At 44.0% G+C, this 24,678-nt stretch overlaps 1 protein-coding gene and 1 long non-coding RNA gene across 12 annotated transcripts in view; one reads left to right on the top strand and one right to left on the bottom strand.

Annotated features, from left to right (window-relative positions):
* The window catches only part of LOC309352041, an 802,957-nt gene that overhangs the window by 592,155 nt on the left and 186,124 nt on the right, over window positions 1-24,678 (bottom strand). The gene's annotated exons all lie outside the window — the stretch shown is intronic.
* Window positions 1-24,678, top strand: part of SOX5 (SRY-box transcription factor 5) — a 767,649-nt gene that overhangs the window by 566,238 nt on the left and 176,733 nt on the right. For 10 of the 11 annotated variants that reach the window (XM_081879778.1, XM_081879776.1, XM_081879777.1 and 7 more), the window contains 2 exons: window positions 7,714-7,886; window positions 11,153-11,221. In XM_081879778.1, coding sequence (XP_081735904.1) covers window positions 7,714-7,886; window positions 11,153-11,221 — 242 coding nt within the window. Of the gene's footprint in view, window positions 1-7,713; window positions 7,887-11,152; window positions 11,222-20,140; window positions 20,249-24,678 lie in introns of those variants that run through there. The other variant, XM_081879773.1, reaches the window with a different exon arrangement.

Here is a 24,678-nt window from a genome sequence, read left to right as displayed (position 1 = left end):
CAGCAGGGCCAGTGCAAGAAGTTGTGCCATCTGAGCCGGCAACACCTTTGCCACCCCTCACCCTCTTCATTGTGGCAGAGGCAGCCCCTCATCTCAGCTTATTTTTGTTGGTTTCTTGTCCAGCTAGTTTGGTAGTGGTGGAAGCACCCCTTAGGATGCTCTCTCACTCCCTTGCTAAAGGAATGATTTGGCGGAGTCTTCCCTCAGAGCTAGGCATTCTTGATGGGGTGGCTATGAAAGTGCCTGTGCTGCTGACATGAATTCCTGCAGTAGCTAACAATGCCTAATATCAAGGATGGCATAGTTTTTAAAATTTATTAACAATTTCAACATAACAAATTATCAAAGTAAATCATCTTCATTATTTCCCTCCATTTTCCCACCTCCCCCACAAACCCTCCCTCCCTCCCCCCTGTGACTTCCCTCAGCTCCTCTCTCTGATTTCTCAACCTATATTAACTTCTGGATATTGTAAAATTGTTGTTGTTGTTTAGTCGTTTAGTTGTGTCCAATTCTTCGTGACCCCATGGACCAGAGCATGCCAGGCACTCCTGTCTTCCGCTGCCTCCCGCAGTTTGGTCAAACTCATGCTGGTAGCTTGTAAAATTATACACATCCTTATCTGTCTACTATGCATAGCTGTCAACGTTTCCCTTTTTTAAAAGGAAATTCCCTTATTCCGAATAGGATTCCTCGCAAGAAAAGGGAAAAGTTGACAGCTATGCTATGTTAACCCTCAATAAATTTGTGTATGTTTATTCAAAACCTGCCAAGGAGTCCAGTTCATTTTGTTGTCTTTTTAAATAATTTGTAAAAGGCTCCCAGTCTTCTTTAAAGTCACAGTTGTCCTTGTCTCGCAATTTGCATGTCAATTTCGCCAGTTCTGCATAGTTCATCAATTTCTCTTGCCACTGTTCTTTTGTCGGGGTTTCCTCATTCTTCCATCCTTGTGCAATCAAGACTCTTGCCATTGTTGTAGCATACATAAATAAATTCTTTATTTTCCTTGGGAGTTCTTGTCGGGGTGGCATAGTTTAAATTTTAGGCATTGTTAGCCACTGTGTCAATGCTTAGGGGTGCTCTCATGGCCACTTTGCCCAGAATGTCAAACTTTGAGAGAAGGATTCCTTGGGTCCTTGCTAGAGCAAGGTACGGGGTATGTTGGCTCACTGGGTGGGTGGCAACAGGGCTGGCCAGCAGAGACAAGCAGTGAACTGAGGGAGCACCAATTCACCACCTCTCTTTTCCTTATGGAAGTGCCAGCCATGTCTGGTGGCTTCTGAATGGACAGCATGCAGAGTTATAAGGAATTTGGAGGGCATAGCTGAGGTCTCTGCAATAGGAACAATATTCATGGAGTCATAGAATTGTAGCGTTGGAAGGGTCATCTAGTCCAACCCAGTCTCAACTACTTCTTCTTTGGCGATCACTCATAGCCAAGTAAGATTGTCTTCCATAAAAACGGTTTTAACAATGAGTCCATAAGTGACTGTGGAGGCCAATTCTGGACCCACACTTCCTTCCACAGTGGGGACATTGGTTCCCGGGCAGGAGCTGATGACGGTGTGGATTTGCCAAGCGTGCCTTCCTCTTAGCACGTTTCTCCCTTGCGTTTTGAGTTCGAGTGTCTTCAAAGCCTATGACACCTTTGGTAAAGGCTGTTCTCCAATTGGAGCGCTTGCAGGCCAGTGTTTCCCAGTTGTCGGTATTTATACTACATTTTTTAAGATTTGCCTTGAGACAGTCTTTAAACCTCTTTTGTTGACCACCAGCATTACACTTTCCATTTTTAAGTTTGAAACATCCCTAACAGATGGCCATCTAACCTCTGCTTTAAAATCTCCATGGAAGAAGAATCCATAACCTTACAAGGGAGTCCATTCCTCTGTCAAACAGCTCTTACTATCAGGAAGTTCCTCCTGATGTTTTGTCAGAATCCCCTTTCTTGTAACTTGAATCCATTGGTTCTTGAGAACTTTTTTTGTGCCAACAGTCCTATGCAGCTGTTTATATTTTCTTGATTAGCCAGCCATTCCAGTGGTTATTTTGTATGGTTTTATGACACTTTATGTTAATTGACTATGCTATTGGACACTACATTGATGTTCTGTATGAGCTGGCAATATAGAAATGTTTTTTTCAGAAATCAGTAGGATTTATATACTCCTTCAAGGCACTTCACGCATTTATCATTTCACCAGTGCTTACAACAGCTCTGTAGTAGGGCTACTGTTACCCCCATTCTGCAGAATCGAAAGGAGGGAATGAGGCTCAGAACCACAGACTAAAGACTCCTCTCGTTCAGTATCCTCCTCTCATAGTGGACATTCTGATACTTCTGAGAATCCCACTAGCAGGGCATGAATACAAGAGCTGTCTCCTGCCCCTGTTCTGGTTTGAACTGGGTCTTTCTTCTCCGCCTCCTGCAACCATCATTCCTTGGAGTCCTGAAGAGACGTTGCCAGCGAATGCAGAAGCACAGGAACCCGTGGTGAAAAATCAGGGGGTATTGCAAGGATAATAAGGGATGGAGGGACAGCTTAAAAGCTTAGGTTCAAAGCAGGGACGTCCCTGTCAATTAGAGTAACTTGAGGGGTATGTTCGGAGGTATTATATTTGAGCTCATCAAGCTTGTCTCTGTTGTCGTCTTCAGCCTTGAGACAAGAGGGAAGGGAAAGCGGGAGCACTCTCCCGTTTTCCTCTGCTGGCAATGTGAGCAGGCAGAGGCACGTCATACTGTGACAACCTGCCAATCAATAGGTTGCTGCAAATACATTAAGCCTTGGTGCGCCTTCCCCATTTCAGTTAAAAAATAAAGTCTCATTTTGATAGTTGAGTTGTTCGCACTGGAGGGCTGTGTGCCTGCGTTGGCATAGAGGTGCATGTGTGTGCAACTTGGCATTTTACCAGCCAGCTTGGGTAACTAAAAAAAGAAATAGCCTCAATTTCAACCTGTTATTTTTATTCTTTCTTAAGTTGATCTGCATCTTCGGCTTCTTTGTTTATTTATGTATTATTTATTTCCTTTGTATTTATATATTTCTTTATTTACTTTGGCTCTCCCCCATACAAATTGACCCAGCCCCTGCACTTGTCCTCTGAGTCTCTTCTCTGTGTCATTCTTCCCAGAAAGGTTTGGAGGGTGGCAACAAGAGAACAGGCCTTTATTGTGGTGGTTCCCCAGTTGTGGAATGCTCTCCCCAGAGAGGCTCGCCTGGTGCCGTCACTACATGTCTTTAGAAGGCAGGCAAACACATTCCTCTTTAACCCAGGCCTTTGGCCATTAAATAATCTATGGCCCATGAAAGTGTGTAGGGTGGGGAGGGCTGTTATTATTGTGACTATTTTGCTATTAGGCGGTCCGTCAGTATGGTTTTTATGATGTTTTTATCATTGCCGTTTTGTAAAGCGTGGTATATAAAGTGAATAAATACAGCTACTGCTGCTACTAATTTATATCCCCGTTTTCCTGCAATGATGCAGGAAATTAATTACTGTTGTTTGAAATGGTACACTTTTTAAAATTAAATGTAGATGGCTGTTATTGATTGCATGTTTGAATCCAGGAAGATATGCCTAACATATTGATGAAAACAGAATTTCAGTACAGATATTTTCAAATTAAAAAAGAAAAGCTGAATGTCCCTCATCATCCAAGCCCTTGATTCTAAGGCTATCAACATTAAATAAATAAATAATGCATTTAATAAATATATAAACAAATAAACCAGACTTGATCCAGCTACATGTAGCCATAACTAAGTCCTATTGAAGGCAATGGGACTCTTTAAGTTTGTTTTGATCAAACTTGTTACATTGGGACGTAGTCAGAGTGGCTGACTTTAGATGGAACTGCATCAGTGTGGAAAAGCGGATGGGCCCCATCTGCACTTCTATATTTAAAGCCGTATCATGCCACATCAAACAGTCATGGCTTCCTCTGCAGAGAATTCTGGGAAATGTAGTTTGTTATAGGTGCTGAGAGTTGTGGGGAGACCAGTATTCTCCCTCACAGAACTACAGTTTCCAGAGTGGTTTAACAATGAACCCTTCTTCTTGGGGATCTCTAATAACAGTAGCTCTGTGAGGGGAGAATATTGGTCTCCCAACATCTCTTTTGGTAATGCATCTCCCCTTTGGGGCTGACGTATAAGTGACCATCCCATGCAGAAGCCTTCTACCAGTTTTGGGGTTTCACAGGGTTGGGGGATGCTGAAAGAATGGGAAAATACACCTATCTTTCCCATCCCAGTGAAATCTTCCCTTAGCATTAAAGGGCTCAAATTAGGACCAGCTTCACACAAAAACAAGCACTTTCTTAACATTTTTTTTTAAAAAAAATCCAAACTTAATTCCTTGGTAATCTCCTGTAGAAACCACTATCTTATTTTTGTGAGTGTGTCCCTACTTCACCTTCAGAATAATCAGCACACGACCAGCCAATTTGCTACTAGAGGAGGAGTGGCAGTGGGTCCATTTTAACTCCACTCCGACTTTCGTGATTTCAGGTTTTTCCACAGACTGTCTTATCTTTTCTCATACTCATCCCAGGTAGATTAAGGGGGCTACATATATTTTTTCAGAAGGTCAAAGTTGATCGCAGATCACACCATTGGAAGCTGTGGTGCGTGCAGGAACACAGCTATTATTGCATGCTAAGACATGGATTTTGTGTGTGTGGAAAGGTCTCTTCTGCAGAAGTGGGAGGTGAATTGCCTTGGGTCTGCTGGCAATTGCTGTCTTGACAGAAGAAATTCTGCATTTTCTCTCTCTTCAGATTTCCACTTCTCTGTTCTACATGCTATTACTTATCTCCCTGCCGAAGCATTTATATAACATCAAACATGTTTTACGACATGAAGGCCAATGGTGTAACTGCTTCTGTATAGCTGATCTTGAAATTGAGGAATTGCCCTTTTAGGAGAATTCCAGCTGTAGCATTTGGTGGGGGGAGCTGCTAATTCCTTTTGCATAACAACTCTTTGGATGTGAAGACTTGTAACAGACACTTCAGTCTAATTGCATGTCCAGGTGGCAAACACATTGCGGCAACAACGCCTTGGTCTCCGATGGCGTTTGAAGTGAAAACTGCAAATTAGAAGGGTTCCCTCCCTTTCTCTTAATATTTTACCATGCGGTGCTGTTCCCTTTCTCTCACACAAAGCTTGGGGAAACTGTAAATAAAGTGTTATAGTTTCATCCCACTGATTGCATTTCTAGCAGACGTCATGAGGACTGCATAGTACGAGGAGAGATGAATTTCTGACACAGAAACGAAATTCCATGACTCCTATGTGGTGACAATCATCGTATCCAGCAACCACTTTTTAGGCAGTAATGCCCTAACACAGGGGTCAGCAAACTAAGGTTCGCGGGCCGGATCAGGCCCAATTTTCCTCTGGATCTGGCTTGCGGATTAAATCCATATCTATAAAATTTGAACTTTCTGAAACAATATGAGAACCACAACACAATCATCCTACAAAAATTAACTGAACTTTGCAATGTAGTTTTCCTACCATGACTTATAAAAAATGCCTGTATTGGGGGGCAGTGTGCTTCAGATGTACACATTAGTGAAAATAACATAAAAATGCATTATATTAGGGAAATTGCAAAATTGTGGACATGAAGAAAAACAGCATACAAAAATGTGTTTATTAACGCTAAACTGCTGACAGATTTTCAAAGTGGAAGAAATTAAAATGGACAGGTCTTTCCACCTCTAACACTTGACAATGTAGTTCAGAAGGCCTTGGCTTTCGTGAGGATTTTCATGAGGAAATGTGGAGAATTTAAGATTGGAAAAATGAGAAACTGAAAGAAACTGAAATTGACAGATTCATCTAGACCCCATGTGACATATAAACAATGGAATGCTCTCTGTTGGAAGACCTCTTGGTTTTGGTCAGGCAGAACAGATTGGTTTCTTCCAATAAGCCTTCAGGGGTAATTTTGGATAATTTGAAACAACTGGGTTTTTTGACTGATGAACTATTGGCAATTATATGTGTTATTTCTGTGTCTTGGTTTGTGGTTTGAGTTTTAAGCTTGTTTTCATTGCTGATTTTGTGTTGCTGACTGACTTTGAGAATCAGCTTAAGTTTTTCCCTGGCAATACCTTTCTCAAGGTCACACAAAACTGTGTGCAGGGACATCATCTCCTAGGGCCGAGCCCTTTTGGCCCTCAACAAAAGGAGGGTGCTGGGGGTCCCTAGTGCTCAAAGGTGGCAGAGGAGGCCAAGTGTGGAGCTGAGCGCTGTGTGGCTTCAATGGCTGGCTCCTTCTCCTCCACCACCTCCTGCCACAGAGGGGAAGGAACAGGGAAGCAGCCCATGGCTAGTGGTGGCGGCGGCAGGAGTAGCAGCCAGCCATTGAAACTGTACTGCCGCTGCTTTTGGTTCTGTGCCTGGCTCTGCCTGACGTCTTGATGTCACACGCGCAACATCAGCCCATCCATTCTTCCTTGGAAGTTAATGCCTCTGGGTGTCTGTGAGCATCTTTGTTTCTCTACACTGCAGCCTCCCCAGGTGCCCACCCTTCAGCTACAGCCAAGAGGAAGCCACTGTGAGATATAAAGCCCTTGGGGAGAGCCACTGTGGTGTAGTGGTTAAGAGCGGTAGTCTCGTAATCTGGTGAACCAGGTTCGATTCCCCGCTCCTCCACATGCAGCTGCTGGGTGACTTGAGCTAGTCACACTTCTTTGAAGTCTCTCAGCTCCACTCACCTCAGAGAGTGTTTGTTGTGGAAGGGAAAGGGAGAATGTTAGCCGCTTTGAGACTCCTTCGGGTAGTGATAAAGCGGGATATCAAATCCAAACTCCTCTTCTTCTTCAGATCAGAAAGTGCAGGCAACCAGGGAGGCTACAGGGTGCTGAAGAAATGATTCATGAAGAGAGAGAGAGAGAGAGAGAGAGAGAGAGGGAGGGAGGGAGGGAGGGAAACGCATACACCTACAGTAGTGCCCCGCAAGACGAACGCCTCGCAAGACGGAAAACCCGCTAGACGAAAGGGTTTTCCGTTTTTGGAGGCGCTTCGCTAAACGAATTTCTCTATGGGGTTGCTTCGCAAGACGAAAAAATCTTGCGAGTTCCTACGTTTCCCCCCCACTTTTTTCCGCCCTTTCCCTAAGCGCTAAGCCGCTTATTAGCTGTTCCGCTGATAAGCCGCTTCTCAGCTGATCGCTAAAAGCCGCTAGACCTTTAATAGCGCTAATCCACTAAGCTGTCAATGGGCTTGCTTCGGAAGATGAAAAAACCGCTAGACGAAGAGAATCGCGGAACGGATTAATTTCGTCTTGCGAGGCACCACTGTACTTCACAATGATAAAATAAGTCTGAACCATGTACCCACGAAAATCCTAAAGTGTCCTGAAAATGAGACAGAAGAAAATGGAAGCTGCTTTTTCCAGGGAGGAAAACTTAATGAGAAATTGGGAGGCAGATTTTGGCACAGCACCGTCATACAGGGAGGCCGCTGTTATTGCCCAAGTATTTCTAGATCAGGACACTTGGATTAACAGCAAAGCCAGGGACAGAATATTTTGAGTAAGTAAGTAAATAATGGGTTAGTCTCCCGAACATATGTCTGTGTGGCAAGATGCATTTTCTACTGTGCCTTACAGGAGCTGTCCTCTTGGAACGGTACCCAGTTCTTGCTTCTCATTCTCTCTTCCCCCTCCTCCCCTTACCTTTTGTCACCATATGATGCTCAGGGACTCCAGAGAGCCTAGCTGAGAAAGAGAGGCAGCTCATGGGCATGATCAATCAGCTGACCAGTTTGCGGGAGCAGCTGTTGGCAGCTCACGATGAGCAGAAGAAGCTGGCGGCCTCACAAATTGAGAAGCAGCGCCAGCAAATGGAGCTGGCCAAGCAGCAACAGGAACAGGTGAGTGATTATTATTAAAAGGGACTTTTAATCTAGTCCCCCTCTTTAGTGTGGGAGGGGGGGGACAGAATAGTAACACTCCATTAACATATCCTTATTTTAAGGAGGTGTGAAATATTGCAGGATCCGAGCCCAGGAATTAGTTTAGTTATTTATTGGGAGGATGGGGGGGGGCAGGGAATGGATGAAAAGTTGGCTAAAATGCATGAAAAAGTATCCATTAACTTAGAGTGTGTGTGTGCAAATAAGCAACTTTAAGCATTTCACATTATGGAATTGTAGTTGAATAGGATCCAAAATGCAGCAGACTGATTGGTCCTAGAACAATAGGATTCAGAATGCAGCAGTCTGATTGGTCCTAGAACAATAGGATTCAGAATGCAGCAGTCTGATTGGTCCTAGAACAATAGGATTCAGAATGCAGCAGTCTGATTGGTCCTAGAACAATAGGATTCAGAATGCATTAGTCTGATTGGTCCTAGAACAGTAGGATCCAGAATGCAGCAGTCTGATTGGTCTGCAGGAGCCACCCAATCCAACTCCTGGTGGAAGTTAATCCGCAACCTGATTGGCCTATAGGAGAATCCCAGAATTAGGCAATCACGTGGGGCCCATTGTGTAAATAATGCATATAAAGCAGACATTTTGGGGGAACTTGCATTCCTCACTACTATGCGCTGAATAAAGAGCATGAAAATCACACTCGGCTCAGAGTATATTTCAGGAATGCTGGTCACCCAGAAGCCAATGGGGAGCCCGCAAGTAAGATCTGACTGCAAGAGCCTTATCCCCTTCTATGGTTTCCAGTTACTGGTATTCAGAAGAATAGCACTTCCGGCAGTGGAAGTGGAGCACAGCCATCAGGATTAGTAGCCTGTATGGATACAGTATATATGACAGAGGTGCCAACTTGAACAAAATATTGGGGCGAGGCAAGTAAACCCAACCCTGTCTAATTAATTGATCATGTGACGTGGCACACCCACCCACACCATTTGAATGGCAATGCCCATCAACTTAGGGGGGCGCCCCCTCAAATACTTTATTTATTTATTTTAAAATATATCTTTATTAATTTAAAATAAATGCATTTATGAGAAAACAGACATACATACAAATAAACAAACATACAATCTAACAAACAAGTAACAGAAAAATCAAGCAAACCACCTCAGTATAAGATGCAAGCAGATTAATATAATTACCATAATACATACTCCTGATACTGAACACAATTATAAAACTTATAGAGAAGAGATTTAAAACTGACTTCCAATTAATCTCACTGTACTTTATCTATCCATTACTTTATACCGCACAGTTACATATTTCTTATATAATTTCTTTTTACCTCCCTACGAACTTATATTAATACAATACAGGGATCAGTATGATTCTGCCAAGATGTTTCCTTTTATTCCATCTTCCTTTTCTTCTATTATTCCCCCTCAAATATTTTATTGGGGGGAGGGTGCAAAGCAACCTCAGCCCCTAGGAGTTGGCACCTGTGATTTCTTAGAAATAAGCACACTGGAGAAGGGATGTAGGAGAAGGGATGTACAGTGGTGCCCCGCAAGACGAATGCCTCGCAAGACGGAAAACCCGCTAGACCAAAGGGTTTTCCGTTTTGGAGGTGTTTCGCAAAACGAATTTCCTATGGGCTTGCTTCGCAAGACGAGTTCCTGCGGGTTTTTTTTTCCTTTCCCCCCCTTTTTCTAAGCCGCTAAGCCGCTTATCCGCTAAGCCGCTAAAAGCCGCTAATAGCGCTAATAGCGCTAATCCGCTAAGCCGTCAATGGGCTTGCTTCGCAAGACGAAAAAACCGCTAGACGAAGAGACTCGCGGAACGGATTAATTTTGTCTTGCGAGGCACCACTGTAGTTCATATTTTACTGCAGACATGCCTAATGAAGGTGAGAACAAAAATCCAGCTACCTTAAAAACAACAACCCCAAAATGCATATATATGGGGAAATGTATTAGCACATAACATAGAATTGTAGAGTTGGGAGGGATCCCAAGGTCATTTATTCAATCTAGACCGACCCAGTGCAATGTGGGAATCTCAGCTGAAGCATCCAGGACAGTCTGCTTGAGAACCTCCCAAGGAAGGAGAGTCCACAACATAAACATAAGAAGATGGCCCACCTAGTCCAGCGTCCTGTTCTCACAGTGGCCAACCAGATGCCTGTGGTAAATTGGCACGCAGGACCCAAGCACAAGGCACTCCTCTCACACTGTGAATCCCAACAGTTGGTCTTCAGGTGCATACTGTCTCTGACAGCAGAGTCGGAAGCCACAAAGCTCACTCCACGATTCTGCCCTACTGTCTTTGTCAGATTTGTGATTTATGATTATTACACGTTACTCACTCATTACACAAAAAAGAGCTCCAAGTGACTTATGATATGTTTAGGAGCATGAGCCTAAATAATAATATAATAATAATTTATTATTTATACCACGCCCATCTGGCTGAGTTTCCCCAGCCACTCTGGGCGGCTTCCAATCAAGTGTTAAAAACAATACAGCATTAAATATTAAAAACTTCCCTAAACAGGGTTGCCTTCAGATGTCTTTTAAAGTATGATAGTTGTTTATCTCTTTGACATCTAGTGGGAGGGCGTTCCACAGGGCGGGTGCCACTACCGAGAAGGCCCTCTGTCTGGTTCCCTGTAACCTCACTTCTCGCAATGAGGGAACCGCCAGAAGGCCCTTGAACCGCCAATGAGGGAACCGCCAGAAGGCCCTTGAACCGCCAATGAGGGAACCGCCAGAAGATCTCAGTGTCCGGGCTGAACAATGGGGGTGGACCGAGGCCGTTTAGGACCGAGGCCATGTGTTTAAATGAAAACACATGATAAGCAAACACATTCACACACAAAAATACTTGCAAATACACAAAGCCAACCCTCTGCCCACTATGAGACCTCCAGGTATAAATTGAATGAATGAAATAAAAATGAGCACCACCTTAAAGGGACAGGTGGCATTTAGGCACAATTTATTTTTGCTTCTGTTTTGAAGTATTCACTATTATTGAGTGCAAAAGAGCCACGTTTATACTCTAACCGTTATGCATAGGAGACAGTGCCATTAAACATGTTGTTGTTTTTTTAATCCATTTGGTGACAGAGTGGAAGTGTTCACTGTCTTTATTTGGATAGGACCAGCTGTGGGCAAAGGTCTAAATGGAGGAGGGCAAATGTGCCTTTTCAGACTGCAAATTAGACTCCTGTTAAGTACTGTTGTGTGTTGACCCTACAGATTGCAAGGCAACAGCAGCAGCTCCTGCAGCAGCAACACAAAATCAACCTTCTACAGCAACAGATCCAGGTCAGAGATTCTGAGTCTACCCATTGTTTTTATTCTCTCTGTCTCTCTTTGTGCCTTTTTCGGCTACCCCCAATTCAACAATTTATTGCCATCAATAAATAGGCAACCATATCTGAGTTTAAGTAGATTGATGCTGGTTCCAAATCTATGGATGTTGCTGTGTGTATATTGGTATGCCTGCCCTTATACTCCGTGACGCGAGTCTGAACTGATTGCAAGTGTCTGTGCAGAAACGGCACCCTGAGAACCATAGCTTGCTGTCCTAAAATGTGTCCCTAGTCCTCATGAAACCAGCTGCAGTGAGCTGCAAGCTTGTCTTTCTGTTCTTTCCAGATGATGGACATGAAACCACCCCAGCCTTTTTCTGTTACAAAAGTCCTGTTGTTATCTTGCTATTTTTTTGTGTGTTTGTGTGTCTGTCTGTGTGTGTGTGTGTGTGTGTGTGTTAGCACAAAGAAAGCATGGGAAATGGGCTTGGAGAGTTAGCCGTTTATGAAAGCATGGTGGCTTTCTTATTACTATTATTTAAAGGAGCTGCACAACTTCTTACAGATGTAACTAGAAAATGGCTATTTGCAGTGCCGGTCCTCCCATTAGGCGCAATGAGACAACTGTTTCAGGCAACAGGTGCTGGGGAGTGGTGGAGGTGGTGGCAAGGTGTTAAGAGTTCAAAGCTGTGTTGCATGCTGCCGTGTTTTGAATGTTGAAGTAAGGGTCAACAGCCAGCCCAGTCGGGAGGTGGGAGTGGAAGTGCCATCTTGGGCCGGGGCTGTGTCTCTGTAAACAAGTTCATTGCTTTTAAGCACCTAATTTCACACAGGAGTGGAAGTTGGTTTGTTCATGTGGAGATTCATATGTTAGAATGTAGTATGCTCCAGGAAAGGTGTGAGATGACATTGATGGATGATTACTAGATATAAAGACGGTGTGATCTAACAACATGTGCACGCTCCAGCGGACTCGACGCGCATAGTCCCAGCCATGCCATAAGCAATAACCCTCTTCACTGAGAACTGGAGAGCAGTGGGGATTAAAACCAGCTCCCAGCTTTCCTTTTCTAACAGCAGCCGTTCAGTCTTGTTTGCACAATTCCTCTTCCAGTTATCACATGCTCCTAACTGGATTGGACTGAAGGCTCTGAGATCTGATTTAGATTTGGGCTGAATCTGTAATAGATGTTATCAAGGTTGTTTTCATCTTAATCTTTTTGATCGTGTTCTGTAAAAGTGGAACTTTTCTTTCTTAAAAAAATCTAGTTATTTTTAAAGTAAGAGATTAGTATGTTCATTAATTGTTACATAGAGCAAATGCTTCTGTGACCATAATCAGTCCATAATCTATCATCTGTGGCCAAAGCTGGCATTGTATTTCAGAACAGAACAGGGTTCAAACAGAACTTAGAGAAGTAGCACTTCCCTTTAACTGTATCTTCCCTTAACCTATCAACTTCCCAACCTACCTAAAACTTTATTTCACCCTATCAGTGAGTATTTTGCGTATTTCTGGTTATGAGTTTATTGATAAATATGTTCCACACTGGGATGCAGGTGGCGCTATGGGTTAAACCACAGAGCCTAGGACTTGCTGATCAGAAGGTCGGCGGTTCGAATCCCTGCGATGGGGTGAGCTCCCGTTGCTCGCTCCCTGCTCCTGCCAACCTAGCAGTTTGAAAGCACGTCAAAGTGCAAGTAGATAAATAGGTACTGCTCCGGCGGGAAGGTAAACGGCGTTTCCATGCACTGCTCTGGTTCGCCAGAAGCTGTACGCCGGCTCCCTCGGCCAATAAAGTGAGATGAGCGCCGCAACCCCAGAGTCGGCCACGACTGGACCTAATGGTCAGGGGTCCCTTTACCTTTACCTTATGTTCCACACTAATGTTCATTTTTGTGTTTCTGAAATAAAACCATTCCTGACCATATATATAAAGAGGGGGGGGGGAGTTTACATCATCTTGTTTATTGGTTTAACTAGGCATAGGCAAATCTATCTGATTCTGGTTCATGTCAACTTCACCTATTTTTACTTTTCAAATTTCCATTACATTTCCACATTAATCTGCAGATGATTTTTTAAAAGGTTTCTCTTAAAAGGTTTGTTTTCTCTGAATACGTATTTAAATTCGTACTTGGATACATTTCAACTGTTGGGAATCAGGTTTCAGAGAAGTGTGAAATCTGTTGACCTGTTAAATTCCAGAACCACACATTAGTCTGAAAAACATGGATCAGGCCATTTCCCTTAGAAATGTGCGGAGTCCAGACCTCTTGAGCATCTCCATTGTCAGCTTTCCTGCTTGAACTGGTGAAGCTGGAGCCTGATGCTCTGGCTCACTAGCAGAGCAGAACCACCCACACAAACTCTTGCTTTCTAGGAAATCTAGAATCAGAGGGGCTGCTTCCTAGCAGCCTCTGTGTTCTCTGATGGGTTGAAAGAACTTGTAGCTTTCTGCACTGGGATGCCTGTCCACAGATACTGTAATTCAAGTCTGAGTTCACTGCAAGTATCTATGCCGGAAATGGCATCCTGAGAATTGTAGCTTGCTTTCATAAAATGTGCAAGAAGCCAGAGATGGTGAGAAGAGTCTTTAAGATGTAACCCCACACATGTTGTCAAAGGCCCACACAACTACCCAGGCAAAGGGCTCTCAAAGCAATCTTCATTATCTTACTCTTCACTGTGGAGCCTGCATCTGTTGGACATAAAAAAAGTATTATTTTTCAACCTGCTGAATCATGGGAGGGCAGGGCGCTGCAGTGATTTACAGCCTTCAGTGTCAATCGATTTGCTTGGAATTCCTTGCAATAGGAACAGTGTCCTAAATTCTGCAATGAGGGTAAATAAAGATCGAGATCCACAGAGTGAGATGAAACATGCCTGAAGGCTTGGGTATGCACAATGGATTTATTTATTTTTAGATGTCTTCTAAATGTTAGGTAGTTGTTTATCTCTTTGACATCTGATGGGAGGGCGTTCCACAGGGCGGGCACCACTACTGAGAAGGCCCTCTGCATGGTTCCCTGTAACTTTGCTTCTCACAATGACGGAACCGCCAGAAGGCCCTCGGCGCTGGATCTCAGCGTCCGGGCAGAACGATGGGGGTGGAGATGCTCCTTCAGGTATATTGGACCAAGGCTGTTTAGGGCTTTAAAGGTCAACACCAACACTTTGTGCTCGGAAACGTACTGGGAGCCAATGTAGGTCTTTCAAGACCGGTGTTATGTGGTAAAAGCACTAATTTACACCTAATAGTTGAAACAGGTGGTGCTCTGGTACCTCTGAAGATTTAGTTGCTTTTGTTCTTTGAACCTCAGATTCTCCATTCTTAGTAAGTAAATGAAGTAAATTTTTATTTATACCCCACCGTCCGCAGCCAAGACCGGGCTCAGGGCGGCTAATATCAGATGTCAAATACATTAAAACACAATCATAAGATTGATTAAAATACAGCTTAAAAATTAGAATCAGGATAAAATTAAATGACTGCCCATGAAATTACAACCATAGGGGTCGGGAACCTCAAGTATTCATCAGGGCCAGCTATCCATGTTGGTCCCACATGAGCCGATAGAAGGGCCAAAGAGGTAATTTACAGGGTCCCATAGAGGGGGGTCCATTTCTTGTCCATTACTTCTGCCTCCAAGCCCAGAAAGTTGACCAGAAGTGAGGAAACAACTCTGTAAGATTAGGCTTGCTGCTTAATTATCATGCATTTGAATGATTAAGATGCTGGAACAAATGTGTCTTATTTTTCCAGTGAAAAAAAGGAATTCCATTTACCCGAGCCAATTTTCTGTAAGGTCTGTTAAAGTCACAGTAATTTTGGATAAATTATTCTGCAAGGAGAGAAAAATTCCTTTGATAATATTTTACTAGATATACCATTTTAAAAAAATAATAATCTCGCATGGACTGATGAGGATTTATACTTGAAAAAAAGCCACCCTGTTATCTTAGGCTTTCTAAACAATATGCCAAAACACACAACACGTTTGTTCCCCAAAATCCGCTGTTTCCAATGAAGGCTTCATTCTCACCATGGATTTAAAATACATGGCTTTCCCCAAAGAATCCTGGGAATTGTAGTTTACCCCTACAGAGCTACAGTGCCAGTGTGGTGTAGTGGTTAAGAGCAGTGGACTCGTAATCTGGTGAACCGGGTTCGCGTCTCCGCTCCTGCACATGCAGCTGCTGGGCGACCTTGGGCTAGTTACACTTCTCAGCCCCACTCACCTCACAGAGTGTTTGTTGTGGGGGAGGAAGGGAAAGGAGAATGTTAGCCGCTTTGAGACTCCTTTGGGTAGTGATAAAGCAGGATATCAAATTCAAACTCTTCTTCCCAGCAGCCCAAACTCTAGTTCCCAGGATTCTTTAGAGAAAGCCATACACCTCAAATACAATTTCGGTATATGGTGGGTGCACAGTCACCCACAGTTCGGCTCTTAGGCTTCATCTCCCAGTTCAGACATTTTCCTGTGAAACGGTAAACCGGCTGTGATCTTTTTTTCTGGGGAAAGGTGGGAACGTTAAAAACGAATGAGTTATGTGGCAAGTAACCCCATTAAAAATTGGGTTAAAAGTGACTCATAAACTACATGAGAAGGACAGTCGTGACTTCAAGGAAGATTGGGAACTTTCTACAAATTACTTTAAAAAAACAACAAAATGACTTGGACTCCCTGGCAGGTTTTGAATAAACATCCACAAATTTATTAATAGAATACATGACAGATAAGGTAATGATATGTACCATGTTTAACATGCAGAGAATAATATGTGCAAATAAATCAGAGAGGGGAGCTGAGGGAAGTATTTTGGGGGGGGGAGGGATGGGGGAATAAAAAGGGGGGAAATGTAATTGATTAATTGGATTGATAATTTGTTCTGTTGAAATTGTTTAATAAAAATACATTTGTAAAATAATAATAATAATAATGTGTCTTGTGGGAGTGACTGTGCCCCACTTCAAAGCACAGGAAACCCCAAGCGCAGGATGTGAAATATTGACTATTTTAGGGTGCAAAGGTGAATTTCTCAAATGATGACGCAAATCTCACCTGTGCCAGCAACCTGCGTATTTAATTCTTCAGAACGCCTGGAATGATGCTATAACTTAACGCAGCATTATTCTAAGGAGCATTCTGGAAGATAGCGGTGGTGACAGCGACTGACTGCCAGAGGGGTGACACTATTCTTGCCCCCCCCCCCAGACTTTGTAACAATGTGGTATCGTTAAATGTAGCAGCTGGGGAAATAAATGTGGCCCTCAGGTCAGGGAGAGTGAGGAAGAATACCAGTAAGCTTTGCTCCCTGTCCTCAAAATGCGCAAGAGAGACTTCTGACATGGCTCAGTTGGTAGAGCATGAGACTCTGAATCTCAGAGTCATGGGTTCAAGGGCCCATGTTGGGCCCAAAGAATCCTACATTGCAGGGGGGCTGGACTAGATGACCCTCGTGGTCCCTTCCAACTCTACAGTTCTACGGCAGCTTCTAAGGTACCAGTTTCACCCCTTGTTTTTCATGACACACACAATCAGTTCAGGCTGAAAGTTCCCAGCTGAGAAATTTTGGTCCTGCACTAGTATAAAAATGCAAGTGGATTATTTATTTAAATTGAGTACTGCTTCATATTTCAACAGAAATCACTTAAGTGGCTGGCATATGTGAACCACGAGAAAATCAACGTCTTTTCTTCCCCCCCCCCCACAAAGAAATACAATACAAATTTCACATTCTGATGAAATAAGTAAACCCCTCTGCACTTTTATACATGCAGCAGATCACTGCAGCCTGTGGGAGAGTTTCTCCTGAAAGTTCAAAAAATCTCAGAAGCTCTCTCCACAGTAGTTCAGAAAAGGCCTTTTAGTGTCGCTGCCACTGTTCTGTGGAATAGCGTTCCTGCTGAGATATGACAGGTGTTCTTTAGCAGCACTTTCCAGAAGCAGCTGAAGACATCTTTGTACCCGCAGGCTCTCCGAGTTGGATAAATGGGTCTTTACCGGGAGTATCTACCTTTTATAGGTTTAGCTTTCTTAAAAGAATAAGGTGCAATTTTGTGTTTTTAACTGTTTTTCATTGTCTTTAGCATTCTATAGAAGGTGCTAAACAAATCAACAACAAGAATTCTACTGCGTCTACTACTAACACTACTACTAATCACAATTCCACCTTTCGAGTAAAATAATCATACAGCAATAAATATCTCGAAACTTCTCTCTAAATAGCTCTCCTTCACTGCTGGAGGTTTTTAAACAGAGGTTGGGCGGCCATCTGTCAGGGATTCTTTAGCTGTGATTCCCGCTTTGCAGGGGGCTGGGGTCCCTTCCAATTCTACAATCCTCTGCTTCTATGAAAACAGTGTATGTAAGCAAAATAAATGCGCTCAAGTAAAATGCATAAGAGCCGCAAAAGCAAATCATAAACAAAGCTTCAAAATATATCAAGATACAGTATCAAAAGGCAACATTATTAACTGAATTTGTGCAGCAGTTCTCAATCTGGCATTGCCCTTCTCAGGAGTGGCGCTAGCTGAGAATTCATTTAACTCTCTCACGTGGCATGTGATTCCTTAGGAAATGGCCTTCCACTGAGTCAGACTCAATGGTCATAGAATCATAGAGTTGGAATCCCTGAGGATCATGTGGTCCAACCCCCTGAAAGGCAGGAACATGCAACCGTCCCATATGGGAATCGAACCTGCAACCATCTAGTTCAGAACTGTCTACGTTGACTAGCTATGGCTCTCTAAGCTTCCAAGGCAAGGGATATTTCTAGTCCTACCAGGAGTTCCTGGGTACTGAACCTGGGTACTTGCGCATGCAAGCCATTGAGCCACAGTTGCTGGAAAGCCACAAGCTATACACTGCAGTGGAGCCTTTACTACTTCATCAGCAAAAACTTCCCTTAGCTGGGCCACTCACCTGCTGCAAATCTCGTGGATTTGTCAGAGGTGATGTCCACCATTCCAGGGTTTTTGATATACTCAGGATAGTTTCCTGCCCTGTGTCAGGAGCAGCTGCCTGTTTCCACGTGACTTGGAATCGGCAGCATACCAGATGCACTCAGAAAGGCCCCAAAAGGAGCTGCATCATATGCTTTTCCCACGACTTTGCAACCTTCTTTTCTTTTTTTCTTTTGCAAACAACAGGGAGGGACTGCCGTCTAAAAACAAAACCTCTAAATAATTGTCTCTCTCCCCTTCCCCAAGAGGACTCGATAGTTCATTTCCTCTCTGTTAGTGGCAGAGGACTCTATTACTAGTTCAAAACTGGACCAAACTTTAAAAGTTTTCAAAAATTCTTCCTGATTTTTATCGTGATCCTTTCTTTTGCATTTAGGGGATAGTGAGTGTCAGGGTGGAGATTGGTTGCAAAACTCACTCAGACACCACTTAGAATTTTAGTTTTCTCAGGGTTGAGATGAAATGGGTTTGGCCCTGAGAATTGTCCGGCAAGGAGTCTGTTGGGAACCACATGTCAGCTGCTCTGAATATTGTGCATCCAATAAACAGGTGTAACACCCAAAGAGATGACTATGCTTCAGGAATCTATCCTTACCATCATCTGTTGTTCCACTGGTTCTGAATGCCGCCTGCTCTTCACAGTCCCCTCCTAGCAAGCGAGGGGCAAGTGGCAGGCTTGGTTGTCAAGCATGTCAGAAGAAGAGAGGCAGGGCCTGCCCTGCCATTAGGCAAGCTGAGGCAACAACATCAGGCAGCAGTTGCTCCTCTTGAACGCTTCAGCCATTCCTGGGCCAGCTGATCTGGCCAGCTGGCTAAAGGTCTGGTGGAGAATTCTGTCTCACCATTAGTACTGAAATAAGATTCAACTGTCAATCCAATTGGATTCTGCACGTGAAATCTGGTGGCTCCCTTGAGTGATTAGTTGCCCAACCTGAGACAGGGTAGAAGACTTGGGTATCTAACAAAGTTGGCCTGTTAGCACAAGTATTTCTGCCTGCGCAACAGGACTTCTTCTCCCCATGCATGTTTGCACAGTGCACCCCACACCCACCCCAAAATTATTCTGGGCTTTCCCCAACTCTCCAGATGTGCAGATAGAGAAGGAGGAGAGGAAGTCCTTCTTGGCATACCAAAGTCCTTGCACTAACAGGACAACTTTGTTGGATATAACTCTGTATCCAACTTACTAGAAAGACATGGCCCAATACTGGTTCTCTGAGGCCACCTAATTCCCTACAGTTTTGCCTTCCAACAAGGAACCCTGGTGGTGCAGGGGGAAGTAAACTGATGTCTCAACTTAGTTTGTCCTCTCTGTGGTCTGCCACCACTACAATCAACTACCACCAGTTCATTCTGTAAGTTGCTGATGGACTTCTCTATTCTCCTTTTACAGGGAGGGCATATCCTTTTTTGTCCCAGTTCCAACGAATTTCGTTGTGTTTGCCAGCATTGTTGTTCCAAAAAAGACTCTCCCGCAATTTTTTTTTCCTCTGCATTAATTAACAAGAAAGGAAATTGCATTTAAAAATTATTAAAGGAGAGATAAATTCTCACTGAGAGCCAGTGAGGTGTAGTGGTTAAGAGCAGTGGACTCATAATCTGGTGAACCGGGTTTGCCTCCTTGCTCCTCCACATGCAGCTGCTGGGTGACCTTGGGCCAGTCACACTTCTCTGAAGTCTCTCAGCCCCACTCACCTCACAGAGTGTTTGTTGTGGGGGAGGAAGGGAAAGGAGAATGTTAGCCGCTTTGAGACTCCTTCGAGTAGTAATAAGGCAGGATATCAAATCCGAACTCTTCTTCTTCATGGGTGGGTGTCATGCAGGTGTCATGTTGTGCGTGCCTTCATTCTGAAGCAGACAGTGAGCCTTTGTGAGTGTACTTTTCGTTCTGTAAATGGTTTGACCAATAGTCTGTACTCTGTAGCCTCCATGGGTGCCCACGCTTCAATGAAAGCTCAGGGGAGGTGACTCCTCCCATGGGGCGTTTTCAGATCAGGAAGTGCAAGCAGCCAGGGAGGCTGAAGGAATGTTTACTGGCAAGACACAGAGCACCATCATGCAAAGATAAGGTAAGCTCAGAACCCCACACCCATAGAAATTCTAATGAAACGCCATGAGAACAAGGTAGGGAAATGGGAGCCCTTTTCACAGAGGAAGACAGCTTTCAAGAAATTTCAGGACAAGTTCCAGCACATCACTCTTTATATGTGTGCATAGGGTGATGGTAGGGTTCCCCCTTTCGGGCACAAGGGTTAAACCAGATGGCCCTTGAATTCCAGCTCTGTAATATCATGAAAGTGTGTTGTTTACATTTGCACCCTGTCCTTTATTTTGCAATAAGGTGATGGGCTGTAGATTAGCAAGAGGAGACGTCTCTTATGTTTCTATTCCAGCGAGTGAGTGAGTGAGTGTTTGTGAAAGAGGGGGTTTGGGGTATTTGTGTGGTTTTTTTTTTTTCAGAATCCCTTTTATTATTTCTTGCCATTGTGTGCCTGCACATATGGAAAGGCGCAGCGTGAAGCCACGGGTGCCAACGAGCGAAAGAAAAGCATCCTTGTCCATTGAGCTGACCTACTAAGGGGAACATTAGTTCGCCATATGATCAGCGTCTCATCCATGTGGAGAGTGTGGAGTCATGAGCCCTTTTGTTCGGAAGCCAAAAAAGGCAGCTTCTGCTGAGGGGAGGTAAAAAAAAAAAAAATAGGAGAAGAAGAAAGGGAGGAAAAAAGAGATGATTCAGGCAAGATAACAATAAAATTTTTTACTGCTGGCTGGTGGAGGTGTTTAGGATGTGTTTTCTTTATATCTCCGTCCGCCCCTAATTGACGATGCTTTAAAATTGAATGACTAGCAGTCAAAACGTGTTTGCTTCAAGCTGAGAAGAAAAATGCCGGTGTCTCTGCTTCGAAACTGATTGCGCTTTGTACACAACTGACAGCCGCAGTCACTTTGAGTGACTGATAAGTGGGGAGCTTTGCCACTTATCAAGGAATGCGCACCGAAAAAGAAAAGGACTCTGAGCCATTCAGATGCGTTGGCATGCTCAAAATAACATCTCACATCAGTCAGGCTCACAAGGCACCGGGAGACGTTTCAAAATAAACTTTGTATCCATCTATCTTGCTATCTGGAGGCAAAGATTCAATTTAACAGACAAATCGCCGCGCAACATTGCAGTGTTTTCCCGGAAAGGAGAACATCATTATAACGGTCATGGGTTTATGCACGATTTACTGGGGTTTCGATAGCATTTGTGGGTCTTTGTCAGGGCAACCCACCCCCATTCATCACTCTAGATCAGGGGTGGCGAACCTGTGGCCCTCCAAAAGTTGCTGGACTACAGTTCCCATCATGCCTGAACATTGGGCCATGCTGGTCGGGGCTGATGGGAACTGGAGTCCAACAATAACCTCTGGAGGGCCACAGGTTTCCCCACACTTGCTTTAAATAAATAAATGCTATTGTTATTACCACACACTTCCACCAAATTACAGTGGTACTTCGGGTTACATACGCTTCAGGTTACATACTCTTCAGGTTACAGACTCCGCTAACCCAGAAATAGTGCTTCAGATTAAGAACTTTGCTTCAGGATGAGAACAGAAATCATGCTCTGGCGGTGTGGCAGCAGCAGGAGGCCCCATTAGCTAAAGTGGTGCTTCAGGTTAAGAACAGTTTCAAGTTAAGTACGGACCTCTGGAATGAATTAAGTACTTAACCCGAGGTACCACTGTACTCAGAGTGTTGTACATGTTCTCCTTTCTATTTTATCCTCACTTGAAAACCTATGAGGTAGATGAAACCAAGACAGGCAATGGTTCAACGTCACATTAAGCTTTTGTGGCTAAGGTGATATTTGAACCTTGGTCTTCCTGGTCCCAGTCCAACACTTTAGTCATCATCATCAATAATTTTATTATTTGTCCCCCGCCTAACGGGCTGGGTGGCTTCCAACAAAAACAAAAACATAATAAAGCACTTCACTTCTCGCAGTGAGGGAACCACCAGTAGACCCTCAGAGGTGGACCTCAGTGTCCAGGCTGAACAATGGGGGTGGAGACGCTCCTTCAAGTATACAGGGGTGGGGAACCTGTGACCCTCCAAATTTTGCTCTCACATGTGGTCACTGACCCCTACATTGCAGCCTGGAATGGAACTACCTACTGTCTGATGTATGGAAATGGCCTCCACTGCCACAGATGTTTAGGAGTTATGGTATTTAGGACTGCACTGTTGAAATTCTGACTAACTATGATTTTTGGGTGCACGGCAGAGGTGCATCACAGGCTTAGTCCACTCCCCCCATTCCCAGTAGGGTGGAATCAGATTTTCCTTTGCATGCCGTGTCTGGACTGTTCCCTAGCCATGGTGTCACCACCACACACTCCTACACATGTACACACAATGTTATGCTATGATTTTGTTTGTTTTGGGCTGCCCAAAATGAAGACCATGGCTTTTTGCTTGCTTTCTTAATAGAGTCTGTGTGAAAGTCGGTTCATGTTACAAAATATACTGCTGGTCAGCAGACTGGCATCTGGTGAATAAAATGGCCTGCAAAAGTTGAAAAGTTGCCCATCCCTCTTAGAAACAATGCTGGGTATTCTCTTGAATTCCATCTGTTGGTTGGGCAGTCTGTTTTGACATCTCACTCCAGCCTCATTGCTGACCAAATGCTAGGAGAAGTTCTCCAGAGTGATTCACTGGAAATGTATTGGTACCACCTACTGAGTCATCAGCACTGTTGACTGTAGCATTGTGGGTTTCCCCTGGCGCATCACCCTTCTTGAGATGGGTTGTGCCCATTGCTACTCTTTTTATGAGATGTAATTGAATTACCAGTTGGGGAGGCACCAGCCAAACAATTTGACAGAAGTGAGATTTTGTTTTGGGGGTTTTCCTGTCCGTTGTGTTGGATTTTATTTTGCAGTGTGGCAGATGTGTCTGGCATTCTTTAAACTTTGCAGTGATAGCAAATAAAGATTATTATTATTATTATTATTATTATTATTATTATTATTATTATCATTTATTACCTGCCTTTCACCCTAAAGTCCCAGGGCAGGTTACAGCATTAAAACACACTATTAACATTAAAATGCAATATTAGATCATATTTAAAAGCTACTTAGAACAGCTCAGTTGGTTAGAATATGGTGTTGATAATGCTGAGGTTGCAGGATCGATCCTTGTATGGGGACAGCTGCATATTCCTGCATTACAGGGGGTTGGACTAGATGATCCTCAGGATCCCTTCCAACTCCACAATTGTTTGATTCTATGAACATAAAAGGGATGTGGGTGGCACTGTGGTCTAAACCACAGAGCCTAGGGCTTGCCGATCAGAAGGTCGGCGGTTTGAATACGCATGATGGGGTGAGCTCCCGTTGCTCATTCTCTGCTCCTGCCAACCTAACAGTTCGAAACCACAAAGTGCAAGTAGATAAATAGGTACCGCTCCAGAGGGAAGGTAAACGGCGTTTCCGTGTGCTGCTCTGGTTCGCCAGAAGCGGCTTAGTCATGCTGGCCACATGACCCGGAAGCTGTACGTCGGCTCCCTCGGCCAATAAAGCGAGATGAGTGCTGCAACCCCAGAGTCGTCCATGACTGGACCTAACGGTCAGGGGTCCCTTTACCTTTATGAACATAAAACTATAGAAATAAGGTGGTTCCAAAAATAATTCATCTCTGTCATCACAAGAGGTACGTATAATGAAAGCTGTACAACGAAGTTGCCAAATCAGTTATAATGATTTGGATCCTGCATTATCCAGGGACACAGGAGGATCATGCTTGGATCTGGAAAGGGAGAAGCGGCTTGAAATAGTGATGATCTCATTCTTGCCTGGAAGGGATTAGCTTTCTGTCCTTTTCAAAACAACCAAGTCAACCTAAGGGAGTCAACACCTGCGGGATGGAGCAAAGCCACCAACTGGATTTTGCTGCGATCACATGGAGCCTTCCTAAGAACCAAAGTTTACATCCATGGGGCGCAAATTCTAAGATTTCCACAAGCTCTGCAGGTCAGAAGAAAACTGCACGCATGGCAGTGGCTGCACATACATCCTTGTGCCATAATCCCTCTTACAACGGTCTGGAGAGCCAAGCCTTTGAGCCAGAGCCCTAGATTGCAAGCCTATAGCCTAGGGGTGGCAACCTATAGCCTAGGGGTGGAAAATCTTTTAAGCCCAAGGGAGGCATTCTATTCTAGGCAATCTTCCATAGACGCCGTCTGGGCTGGGCTGGGCCAGAAGCAAAAGTGGGCAGAGTAATTGATGCAAATGTTACCTTTGTACAGTAGTTCATGGAGACCAAAGCCCCATGAGCTCAACTGGTTAGAGCGTGGTGCTGATAACGACAAGGTCACAGGTTTGATGGTTGCATATTCCTGTATTGGAGTGAGTTGGACTATATGATCTATGGGGTCCCTTCCAACTCTCCGATTCTATCAAAAATACTCGGGATGAGAGGCAAGGCCAGTGGTAGATGTGGCCTGGAG

This window comes from Podarcis erhardii (genome assembly GCF_964252035.2).
Source record: "Podarcis erhardii genome assembly, chromosome: 10".
Taxonomy (NCBI): domain Eukaryota; kingdom Metazoa; phylum Chordata; class Lepidosauria; order Squamata; family Lacertidae; genus Podarcis; species Podarcis erhardii.
The sequence above is the reverse complement of the archived record's forward strand: the minus strand, read 5'-3'. Positions and strand labels throughout refer to the sequence as shown.